The sequence below is a fragment of the Colletotrichum navitas genome (assembly GCF_030913465.1).
Source record: "Colletotrichum navitas strain CBS 125086 chromosome Unknown LY79scaffold_3, whole genome shotgun sequence".
NCBI lineage: Eukaryota > Fungi > Ascomycota > Sordariomycetes > Glomerellales > Glomerellaceae > Colletotrichum > Colletotrichum navitas.
The window spans coordinates 928,518-940,087 of NW_026850549.1; the positions used below are offsets into that span (position 1 = coordinate 928,518).

The window sequence follows — 11,570 nt, forward strand, 5'->3', positions numbered from 1 at the left end:
GAAAATAAATTACAACCGGGCGGCAGTGCCCCCCGCCTGTCTGCGTGGTTGGCTCCCAAACATGGTCCTTGGCCCCTCCCTCAATGAGCCTCCTCTTCCTGCAGAACACATCATGTACGACACGGGAGGGTAAATAAAGAAGCAATGCCATGTCTCAGATGATTTTCATCCCTCCAGCCAACACAGTTTCCTTTTTCATCTTTCCCCTGCGCGGGAAGGAGCTTGCGACTCTTCGACACGCATTCTCGCCGTACGGCCCGTGTTGCTTCGTAAGCCGTGGCAGGTCTCAAACCGTCGAAGTCCTCGATTAAAATGCCCCAGTTTGGCTTTGTGTGGCTTCCTGCAGGTAGAAGCCACCGACGGCGGCGTTGATGGTCTCAGATGGCCATTGCTCGCATCTGAGTCAGACCTGTCATCAGAGTCTTACATAGTCCAAGCCACCTGGGCCTGCCGCTGGCGTGTTCATCCCATGCCATGTATCAGTGGATTATTAGCGAGTATCACGTTGCGAAGCTTGGCGACTTTGTCCTTGGAAGTCTCGTTGATTGACTCCGTGGCGAAATGCTGCCATCTCGTTGTTGGCTGTGGTTTTTGCTTCGCTCGGATACCCCTGGCCGGGAACGGATGATGCATGGAAGCCCGCTAATTAGCTCCTCGGGTAACGTGTGATGTGTGCGACCCCGACCAACTTAGTCATTCTGAGTAGTATCGAAGAAAAAAAACACAAATACGACCAGACGTTTCGATACGAAAGTAAGTCAGCACACGGAAACCCAGTCGCTGAAACAGGCAAAACTATGCCTGCCGCCGAACTACCGGTATGTGGCTTGCCCATGCGGGCCCTTGTCAGAGGCCATCATTGACACAACCGAAGCCAACCACAGGGGGGGCCCGCACCGTGCCATTGGATCCGACCTGTCGCAAGTAAGCACACGGCCTGATGACGACGACAAGGGCCTAGACCGCGAGATTGACCGATCCCTGATGATCTCATCCCAAGAGAGTCGGTGGCTGCGTCAAACGAGCCTACTAATTATAGGTGGCCGACTGAGATGTCATGTGATATCAATAAGTGTTGCTCCTTACTTGTTGTTATATGTGAGACGGGTTCCATCTTCCGGAGATGTTGGCAGTTACCAAAAAAAAAAAAAAAAGATAGAAAGAAAAAGGAATGAAAAGAGAGAGAGAGAGACAAAGAGAAATAAAAGGAAACACGTAGGCCAGCGTCGGGCCTGCGGCTGCATCAAGAGCCCATACGTGGCGGTCGAGCCGCAACGTTGTCAGTTTTGAGGCTCAAAGAAGACAAAGTGACGATGTGGGGGAACAACGGAACTTTGTGTGTTTGTGTGTGTTGGGAAGTCCCACTTCCAATTGCCTTTCCCCACGAGCTACGCTTCCCCAGACCCTAACAAGGCGACATTGCATACGGGGTGCATATGCTGTGTTGAAATGACGTCTCAGCCTTGTGATACCAGAAAGAATTGCATGTCCCATTCAACGTCATGAGCTTGTTGTATCACATCTTCATGCTGGGCATAGAAACGCAGAGAAATGTGGTCTTCGCGAAGAGGAAGCAATTTTGAGAACGTGCTGAAGCACGGGAGGGACAGAAATGTATCGTGACCAAGCAAGAAGGCGAGGCTGTATTGAGAGTCGCCGTCATTGGCGCATGCACTCTTGAGTGGGCTCTCAAAGATGGCCCCCTTGTCTGACATGTCGAGTTGTGGTCTAGACGCCTGCAGAAGATGCCGGCGGTGGTTCGGAGGGGCTTCCGTTTCGCGGTTGAGCATGGTCATAGCATCCGGTGAGGAGGCTAGCTGCATCCGTACCCAACTCAGCCCTCCTTGATCCGCTGAGCAATACTGGCGGACGACGGCGGCTGGCCTCCGCTTTTCATCATGTATCATCCAGTGCAGTAGACACAATGGGGCGTCTAGTATGCAGACGGCCCCGTCACTCTGCACTTTGTCTACTTGTGGCTCTCTACATAGTGCTCGCATTTGGTAGAAAGACCAAGTGACGGTTCCCAACGGTGAGTAGCTTGGTAACGGCGAGACTCGAGGCGCGGTTGTTAGCCATGTGTGCCTCGGTCCACGTGAAGCGAAACAGCATCATGCTGCGTTTAGCGAGTGTTGATGGACCCAAGGACGGCTACTTCGCGCCGGATGAGGCGGGAGACATTGGGTAGGTTTTGCCACGGAATAATTGGGGGGAACGACCTTCGGCCGTCGAGTGTCCCGAGCCGCGGCCCAACAGACTGCTTTCTTTCCACCGACTGGTGCGATATTGTTTATGGCACTCCCAACATCGCGTCCATATGGGATGCTTGGAGAGCAAAGAGTGCGCGAGACGCATGGTGTCGAGTCAATGGCGCAGCCCGTCTCATCCGACAGGATATTGCGCGTCCTTCACAGCGCGCGCGCTGTCGCCAAAGTCAGACGGTAGACGTGAAACAGCTATTAAAAGCATCGGCCACTTCCCAGCCGAATGGTCTGCGACAGCCGCAACTCGCAGCTTCGGCGTGACTCGAGCCGGGCGTTGCAGATCCGTCACCAGCCTCTTCCATATGACTGGCAACTAGCTAGAGCGATTAGGCGAGCGACCGTCGCGCCTCCCAGTAATCGACTTGGGATAACTCAGTGTTGGTCGCAGCGAATAGGCGGATGGAAGAGTGACGATGGCCAATCCTCAACGGCCTTGTAACCGAGCCCATTAGCGCAGCAGGAGAAGCGGCCAGATGCCTGCCCTTTGGGCGGGCGAAACCATCCGAGGCCATCGGTTGATCGTCGACGTGCCAGGCCGGTGGTGGCCTTTGATGGTGTACTTCTGTACTTGTCAAACCCACTCATCTATGCTGCAGAGCGTCAACCAATCCCATGGGTTGCATTCCATCCAGTGCTGCGAAGCGTTCGAAACTCTGACCATAGCGCAACCGCAAACCCACCACATCCAGAACCACACCGTATCTAAGCCGCCGAGTTTGCAGGGGTGTACCAGCCTGTCTGCTAGCAGGTGGTTGCTGGACCTAGATCCACTTGCACTCCTGAAAAGGAGCCCCAGGAAGGTAGGCACACTGCTGCTGGTCCGGAGTGTGCGTGCGTGCATACATGGTGGCATGCAAGCTGCGGCTGCAGTCACTGTCCCCTCCGTCTGCTAACGCAGCCGATAGTCGAGTTCAAGCGGTGAGAGGGGCCTGGATGCAAGCCGTTTGGTCGAGCTTCTGACCACCCAACCACGGGTTGATATCAAGCACTACAGCATCGCAAGCAGTGACAATAAGGATGCGGGCGACGTCAGGGGTCTCGGAAGTTGAGCGACCAGGCCGCGATTGCTTGAGATTCCTTTGCAACCTCCTTGACAGGTGGTGGCGCCGGATACGGGCTTGGGCCGGGGCCGAAAAGAAGAAGGAGGTCACACCCATTACGAGGGAGACGCGGCGGATCGGAGGCTGCATCTCGCCTAGGTGAACCTGATAGAGCGGGCTGGAGTGGCTGACAAGCGGGCGGGCGGTAGCATTGCGTTAGTAGTCGTTGGGCATCTCGGCCGAAGACAGACAGCACCAGTCTCTTTGGTCAGCCGGTGGTGGTATGGTAGCACAAAAAGTCGACATTCCAGAGCGAGCATACGACGGCTTTGTGGTAGGCGTATTGGTTGCTCGAGTCCGAAGCTTGTCTGAATATGTTTCGTCCTTGCGCCGTCGCTCGGGCGTCCTTGGACGAGCGTTTCGATCGTTCGGGAGGAGTGTAACTAATGGAGCAGGATGACATTCCACAAGTGCCGGATACAAAGAGCAAGGGCGGTCGACCTGACAGCCAACGATAAAGGGTGTTAGTCGAAATGTTAGTCGGGGCCAGGCGACAGTCCGCCAGCAACTTGAGAACTTGGCTTCAAGCCATTCTTTGACGGTAATCATCACGGACGGGGTCAAAGTGGCCTTGGAGCCATCAGTTGCGGACGGAGATGCTGAGACATGGAGGGCGAGGGGGAATACATTGGAAGAAACCAACGACATTGATAGTTTAGAACAGAGGACGGAGGAAGGAGGGATGGCCCAAGGCAAGCAGGAGTCGGGCAGGGATCATCGATGATTGGTTCCGTTCCCCGTTGCCGCTCAGCCATCCGTCGTCATCCATTCAATTCAGTCCGTCGCATTTTTTGAACGCTAGTTCTAGGTCAGGTCGAAAGGGAAAGAAAGGGTGTGCTTCTTGCTTGTACAGGTAGGTACGTAAGCTGCACGGCGACGACCACCCCACGCAGCCCGCGCAATTAATTAATTAACGAGCACTGCGGCCGCGACGGGTCGAGAGGCAGGAATCCCTTGCAGTCATAGAGGTCACGGACTCGGGGTCGGAGTCACTTCCCATCTGGAGTCCATCCCAGCCAGCGCCCAAAGAAAAGATAACAAAGAATACACATTAAAAAAAAAAGGGGGAGAAGAGGGAGAAGGAGAGGAAGAAGAAGAATAAGAAGAAGAAGAAAAAAAATTAAAAAGCGATAAAAAAGCAATTAAAAAAAAACTGGCCTGTGGTCAGCTTACCGGCAGGACCTGACCTTGGAGCTCCGTGTGCATTCGCACTTGACTCTATTCAGAACTTACAAGCAACAAGGGTCGGTTACATATTGGGCGTTGCAATCTTCGATTCGATGTCGCCCTGTTGGTTCCTCGCTCGGCCACTTCTGCAACCTGCCGATTTAATCCGGTTAGGTGGCCCCTCCGTGAGCAACATGCTGTGTTTCTCAATATCCCTCACCATCGTCACGTCTCCCTCATCTCTTATCCCTCGTCCCTTCATCCTAACATCCGGCATTCACCCTGCCCGCCCCGCTCCGCTCTGGCTGTGACAAAACGGAACCGCAGTTGTTGATGACACTGTCTGCAACACAGTATACTCCTCATCGTACATATACAAGACATCACGTATATTTTGCGTACAACGTACCCATATGAGCCATATCGGATTGAATGAACGTCCTGCTATCACCACCCTGGCGCATCATCCATCGAACCCCTCCATCTCCATGTTAGCACCACCATTGAATTGATTGGACTTGGATTCTGGGCTGTGTGCTTTATGCTTATCGTTTGATTTGATTTTTCTGCTATAATTTTCTTCTTCTTTCCTTTCTTTGTCTATTCTTGCACTGGGGCTGCCTGTCGCCCTCGACATTCAAGCTTCTCCTCACTTTCCATGTACGATAGGTATGTGAGGGAGGGGAGTTGCTCGGGGAGTACTCCGTACTCTATGTGGTATCGTTCCTTCTTTCCCCCTGGACGTGGTCCCCATTTTGGGGGCCCAACTCATCCTCATCCCCCGTTTGCGTTCCCCCCGTTTGCATCCCCCCCATCTCAAAACCCCCATCCCCGTGTTCCGTGCTTTCGCTATGTGTAACACCACCACTCCGAGCAACATCTTATGCATGAGTAGCCCCGGCACTAACCAGGGCGCACAAGAGGACCCTTGGCAAATATCTGTTTCCAGCCATCGACCGAGTCCAGACCTCCTTTGGCACTAAGCCCAGAAGCTGCAAGCTCCTGTTCCGTTTACATCTGACTTACACCATGGTAGACATCGAACAAGTGTACCTCTGCCCTCGGGTCCACCTTGTCACCCATCGCAATACATAGGTACACAGATACCTCGCCGATAGAGTAGATAGGTAAGCCTAGCCGCAGTAAACCAAGTACCTCTGTAAATCGCCGATAGCTCGCCATCGTTCCGTGAGTTCATGGCCATCACCACCACCATCATCATCGTCGTCGTAGTCGAAAACAACAGAGACGGCAACAACCACACACTCGCCATTACCGGCAGCCACCAGCAACGGCCCCCCAGCCCCTGCTCCACTCCTCACGCAAACCAGCCGAGACGGATCCCCACATTCACACTCGAGGGTGGATGCCAGACTCTCGTTTGTTTCTTCCACTTGCTTGAACCCTTTGGCCAGCATTTATTTATTTCCCTTTACCTGCCTTTCCCGAGAACGAACCTAGTCAAGCTGCCGCTGCCGCTACCGCTCCCACTGCCGCTGTTGCCAAGGTATGCTGTATACTGGCACACTGACAACGGGTCAGCCAGCCAGCCAGCCAGCCACTCACTCACTGTCTTTGCTCGCTGCCGAAAGGATACCGCGCCAGACAGACACCGCTCATTGACTACACTACTGCCTGCTACAACAACAAAACTACGGGCACGACACTCACTCTCTGCATGCTCGTTTCTGTGGCTGCTCCCATCACAGGCTTCACGCCTGCTGGCAAACGAAAGGACCCAAACAGTTCTGCCACTGACATATTGCAAATGTAAGTTGCCCATTTATGTGCACGTATTCCACCTCACAGCGCCCGGTGTCCCAATACCCATATTGCCTGCCGTCGCCATGAATACCACCTCGCCCAGCCTTCCTTCCCTCCTTGCCTTGCCTTGCCTTACACGAACCAACTCGCCCACCAACCTACCTATACTGAGGTAGGTAAGGTACACAAGGTACCTACTTACTTGTACATGACAGCTGCTTGTGGCAGCAGGACTGGGTCGTCGCACTTACTACTTCGGGCGATCCGTGCCTGCCTCGACCTCGATGTGTGGCCGATATGCAGCAGCAGCTGTAGTGAGTGTACTTTGTACCTGCTTTCAGGCTCTTTCCTGTCACCCACCCTCCACTACCATCACACACCCCTTCCTCCTTCAATCACCATCGTCACCGTCCCAACCTTCCCCCCCCCCAGTCGTCTCTTTATTACGCCTTGTCTTTTCCTACACACCTCGAGACCTGCCAGGGGCTTATTTTATTCTTCTTCCCACTCCTTTTCCTTGATCCCATCTTCTCACCACACCTCTCGCGCCTGAGAGGTTCCGTCGTCACTCGTTCCAGAGGCAAAGGAGACGAAAACCCTAAGAGGAAAAATTCGGTACTAACCCCGGCTGTCGGCAAAAAACAGCACCTAGTTTAGCTAGCTGCTGCCGTCTACCGCGTCGTCTCCAGATACTGCCTGCGTACCTCGCCCATCGAAATACTTAGCGGATACCTCTTCCGTGTCACGCCCCTCAGATTCCAACCCGAGGCCTCTCGCTACTCTTTCCCGGTCACAAGCTTTCTGTTCCTTGGTTATCCTCCGTCCAAAGTCTTGCTCGGCTTCTTGCGGCGAACCCAGGCCCAGTTGAGCCCACCTGGCCAAGGCATTCAGCACCAGCATTCAGCTTCCGCCGGCTCAACTCCCCTCGGCTTCCAAGGGGCCGCGTCTTTCTTGCCTCTCCGATCCGGGCACAGCCTCTGCTTTGCATTCAAGCCCACCTCGCCAGAAAAATACCGCCCCACCTGTCCTCCGCCGCCGAGTATCTGACAAGTCTTGACTCGACTACCAGGGACTTCAGAGTGGCTTTTCGCCACTGAGCAAGTCAGCCGACCCCACCACCACTACTCCAACTGAACAGGGCCTCTCTGTACCGCCCTGTGGTCCTGTGGGTTCGACCTGCACCCCCTGCACCACGAGCCTTTGGGAACGCACGCCTTGCACGACACCCCCCTGTCGCAGCGCCCTCGACCCCTACCTCCCCCCGGTACCACCTGCATCCAGAGCCAGACCCAGAACCTTTTAGACGGGCGGGTAATCGCCTACCAGGCCTCTCGCGTCTTCAGTCGTCTGTGCCTTGCTCCAGCATCTTGGTCCCGAAACGAGATCTCGTGTCTCTCTGCGTCGCTCCTGTGGACTCCCACTCCCCTTGCAACGTATAGAGGTGCCGGGCCTCCAACTTGCCACGGGAAGCCGCGTTGACCTGCGTATACAACGCGCAAGTGGCATTTCTGGCAATGGTGTGAAGTTAACATCCTACTTCCCCCGGATCACGAATTGTAAGTAATCTGGTCTTTCCCTCCCTTTCTCTTCTTTCCTTCCTTCTTTTCCTCTCCTACGCAGGGGGGCTGCTTCCCCTCCTCTAACTCTCGTCGTCGTCTCTGACATCTGATTTCTTCCCTCCCTCACAGTCCACACACCATGGCCGGTGTTGAGAAGCCGCCACTGCCGATGCGGCTCGACAACGGCACGAGTCCGAAAGCCAATACGACTTGCGGCGAAACCGATGCCTTTTCCTGCTTCTTGCTCGACGAGACATTATGTTACTACCCCTTGATATTGCTGGTGGTATTCGTTGTCTCGGCCGCAACCTACAGCATCGTGACGGCACCGAAAGAAGAAGACGACGACGCCGGCGCAGACGCTCTGGGCCCAGGCGGTAAACGGCTGCCCGTGTCGAAGAAGAAGAAGCGCCGTGGCGACAATGAAACCGAACGCCTACGATACGGACCTGTTCTGTCCCCAACCTCGAGGACTTGGTTCACGTGGCTTTCCGCCGCCGTCTTCCTTACCTTTGTCTCCAATGGCATTGCTCACTTCAGCTACGTCATGCAGGAGCTGGAAGGCATCGAACATGTCGTCAAGGATTCGCAGTCTATGATTGTACGCCATGTTCAGTCCTCTCCTGCCACCCGAAAGTTTTGCTAACAGGAAACAGGTTTACCTGATTGCGTCGCCAAACCTGTACCTCTACCTTCTCACTACGCTCATCGAATGGCACGAAGCTCCGACCATCGCGCACTTCATCACATGGTGCCTCGCTCTTATTGGCGAGCTGATTATCTGCATCTGCACCATCCACCAGGTCACAAACCCCAAAGACCAAAAGTCAACACGGGTCCAGCTGCCCCAACCACAGGTCTCCAAGTGGGCCCTGGCGGACATCATTCTCGGCGCCATTCGTATCGTTCTGATGATTGGTCTCGTTGGCATTTACGTCGCAGCTTGGCTCCGCAAACCCCAGGAAAAGGAAAACAAGCTTGAGGGGCAGAACTCATCGCAACGTGTCGAGGAGACGACGCCTCTTCTCAACGGCGTCAACGGCCACCGAATGTCATACAGCAGTCAAACTGGCCGATCGCTTCGAACCTCGCGGAATGGGAGCACTGTTGGCAACGCTAATGGCGCAGCTGAGGGTGCTCTTGGCTCTAAGGACTACAAAGAGCCTGGCTTCTATCGACCCGACAAGGCACCTCACAAGAGCTGGTGGGAGTATGTGCGGAGTTACCAGGTCTTCTTCGAGTACCAGTGGCCAAAGGGTTCGCCGCATCTGCAGTTTCTCTTCGCCATCTGCGTGCTGCTCTTGGTTGGACAGCGCCTCGTCAACGTCCTCGTCCCAGTGGTTGTTGGTTGGCTTACTAGACAGCTGACACTCCAGCAAGCGCCATGGGCTGTTCTGGGTTTACTCATTTTTCTCCGACTGATGCAAGGAACAGGCATGCTTCTGGATGCGATTCGTGCTATCCTATGGGTGCCAATCTCGCAGAACTCCTACAGGGCCTTGACATCGGCTGCCTTTGAACACGTCCACTCCCTCAGCCTTGATTTCCACCTTGGGAAGCGGACCGGGGAGGTTTTGTCAGCCTTGAACAAAGGCGCATCAATCAACTCCTTCCTTGAGCAGGCGACGTTCTCAGTCCTTCCCATGATTGTCGACCTGTTCTTGGCCGTTGGCTTCTTTTGCTACTACTTTGATGCAACCTACGGAGCCATTGTCAGCTGTTTGACATTCTGGTATCTGTTCCTAACCATCCGCATGGCGCAAACCAGGGCCGACCAGCGAAGAATCATGAGCAATGCCGACAGAGAGGAAGAAGCCGTGAAGAACGACTCGATCACGAGTTACGAAACAGTCAAATACTTCAATGCGGAGGAATGGGAGTTCCAGCGTTACCGGAACGCCATTCAAGCCTACCAGGACGCTGAAAAGCAAGTCACTTGGGGCGTGAACCGAATGAACGTTATCCAGGCCTGCGTCTTCATGCTCGGTTTTGGCGTTGTTATGGTTTTTGGCGCCTACCAGGTGACAAAGGGGGGCATGGATGTTGGCAGGTTCCTGACCCTCATGACGTTTCTCAATCAGCTGCAGACGCCCCTGAACATCTTTGGGTCATTTTACCGGACCATACAACAGGCAATGATCTCTGGCGAACGTCTTTTGGAGCTGTTCAAGGTCAAGCCGACAGTTGTTGACGCGCCGGGGGCCCGGCCCTTGTTGGAATGCAATGGCAACATCCGATGGAACAAGGTTGCATTCAACTACGACCCGAAGAATAAGGCTCTCAAGGACCTCGACTTTGAATGCAAGCCTGGCACCACCACCGCGTTTGTGGGCGAATCTGGCGGTGGCAAATCGACCGTCTTCCGCCTGATGTTTCGGTACTACAACACCTCTTCCGGCAGCATCGAAATTGACGGCCAGGACGTCAAGGACCTTACTATTGATTCCGTCAGACGTTTCATTGGCGTTGTTCCCCAGGACACCACCATGTTCAACGACACTCTGATGTACAACCTCCGATACGCCAATCAGGCTGCCACCGATGAGGAAGTCTTTGAAGCCTGCCGAGCCGCCAGCATTCACGATCGCATCATGTCCTTTCCTGAGCAATACAACACCAAGGTTGGCGAGCGTGGTCTCAAGCTCAGTGGTGGCGAGAGACAACGAGTTGCGATTGCTCGGACGATCCTTAAGAACCCTAAAATCATCATGCTTGACGAGGCCACATCAGCCCTCGATGCACACACGGAGCAGCAGATCCAGGACAGACTTGGACATCTTGGCCAGGGCCGGACTTTGCTCATTATTGCGTACGTATTGTTACCGCCCTGTACAGTTGACCTTGAAAGCCTCAATACTAACGCGAGACACAGACACCGGTTGTCTACTATCACGCATGCTGACCAAATCATCGTACTCAACAACGGTACCATCGCCGAGAAGGGTACACATGATCAGCTGGTAGCTGCCAATGGACGGTATGCTTCGATGTGGGAGAGACAAGTGCAGGCAGAACGCGCCGCTGAAAAGGCCCGCGCTGCAAGTAGGAAGGCACAGAAACTCCTTAGAAAGGCGAATATTGTCTCCAAAAAGCAGACAGACGGACACTCAGACGGCTACAATAGCCTTGATTCATCCACGATTCTACCCGGGAGCTCAGGAAACAACTCCAAGGCCAATACCACTGGAGAGGACTCATCCAGCTCTTCCAATAGCTCCGATGCAGAGTCCGACCACAGTCATCACAACGACTCAGATCATTCTGGCCATTCTCATCGTTCTGGTCATAACGGTCGACACTAACTGGACAACTGCCTATCACACGCAAGTAATACATTTACTCACTACACCCTAATCTGCGGCTTTTCACCCACAATGCCGCACATTTTCCCTTCATGAATACCACGAGGCATGCGCCTTTCACGACAGGTACAACGGATTAACGGCTTAAGATTGCATCAAACCGGCGACTCGGAGTTTGGAGTTCACACACACACATACGCTTTTCTTCACGCTTTGTCTCTTTGGGACCGCGAAACCATACAAAGACTCTCGGGAGTATAACAAGAAACTGAACCCCAGAGAACAGGTTTCTTGGGTCTGGCTCGGTTGGTTTGGCCAGTAAGGGGAACTCTTTTTCCTGACTATCGCCGCCACATACACATACAAACACACACGCACGCACAATGCCTTCCCCATGACTGTCAGTTATTCGGC

At 54.0% G+C, this 11,570-nt stretch overlaps 4 protein-coding genes across 4 annotated transcripts; 2 read left to right on the plus strand and 2 right to left on the minus strand.

Moving 5' to 3' along the window:
- Positions 1 to 1,138: 1,138 nt before the first annotated feature.
- Positions 1,139 to 2,483, minus strand: LY79DRAFT_537099 (uncharacterized protein). Its single transcript, XM_060556650.1, has one exon. The coding sequence runs from the start codon at positions 1,998 to 2,000 to the stop codon at positions 1,458 to 1,460; it is 543 nt and encodes a 180-aa protein (XP_060419807.1). The 5' UTR covers positions 2,001 to 2,483; the 3' UTR covers positions 1,139 to 1,457.
- A 2,062-nt stretch (positions 2,484 to 4,545) lies between these two features.
- On the plus strand, positions 4,546 to 5,332 carry LY79DRAFT_537102 (uncharacterized protein). The gene has a single exon (XM_060556651.1). It carries the CDS (start codon positions 4,645 to 4,647, stop codon positions 4,840 to 4,842), a length of 198 nt encoding a protein of 65 aa, XP_060419808.1. The 5' UTR covers positions 4,546 to 4,644; the 3' UTR covers positions 4,843 to 5,332.
- Positions 5,333 to 5,532: 200 nt separating this feature from the next.
- On the minus strand, positions 5,533 to 5,904 carry LY79DRAFT_537103 (uncharacterized protein). The gene has a single exon (XM_060556652.1). The coding sequence runs from the start codon at positions 5,802 to 5,804 to the stop codon at positions 5,607 to 5,609; it is 198 nt and encodes a 65-aa protein (XP_060419809.1). The 5' UTR covers positions 5,805 to 5,904; the 3' UTR covers positions 5,533 to 5,606.
- Positions 5,905 to 7,993: 2,089 nt separating this feature from the next.
- On the plus strand, positions 7,994 to 11,156 carry LY79DRAFT_505221 (ABC transporter; the record flags this gene model as incomplete). Its single annotated transcript, XM_060553594.1, has 3 exons — positions 7,994 to 8,455; positions 8,511 to 10,663; positions 10,727 to 11,156. 3 exons carry the CDS (start codon positions 7,994 to 7,996, stop codon positions 11,154 to 11,156), a joined length of 3,045 nt encoding a protein of 1,014 aa, XP_060419810.1.
- Between the last annotated feature and the right edge of the window lie 414 nt (positions 11,157 to 11,570).

Bases quoted from the DNA above. Each gene is read 5' to 3' on its own strand.
- LY79DRAFT_537099 (XM_060556650.1), bottom strand. From the start codon at position 2,000: ATGCGAGCACTATGTAGAGAGCCACAAGTAGACAAAGTGCAGAGTGAC.
- LY79DRAFT_537102 (XM_060556651.1), top strand. From the start codon at position 4,645: ATGTCGCCCTGTTGGTTCCTCGCTCGGCCACTTCTGCAACCTGCCGAT.
- LY79DRAFT_537103 (XM_060556652.1), bottom strand. From the start codon at position 5,804: ATGGCGAGTGTGTGGTTGTTGCCGTCTCTGTTGTTTTCGACTACGACG.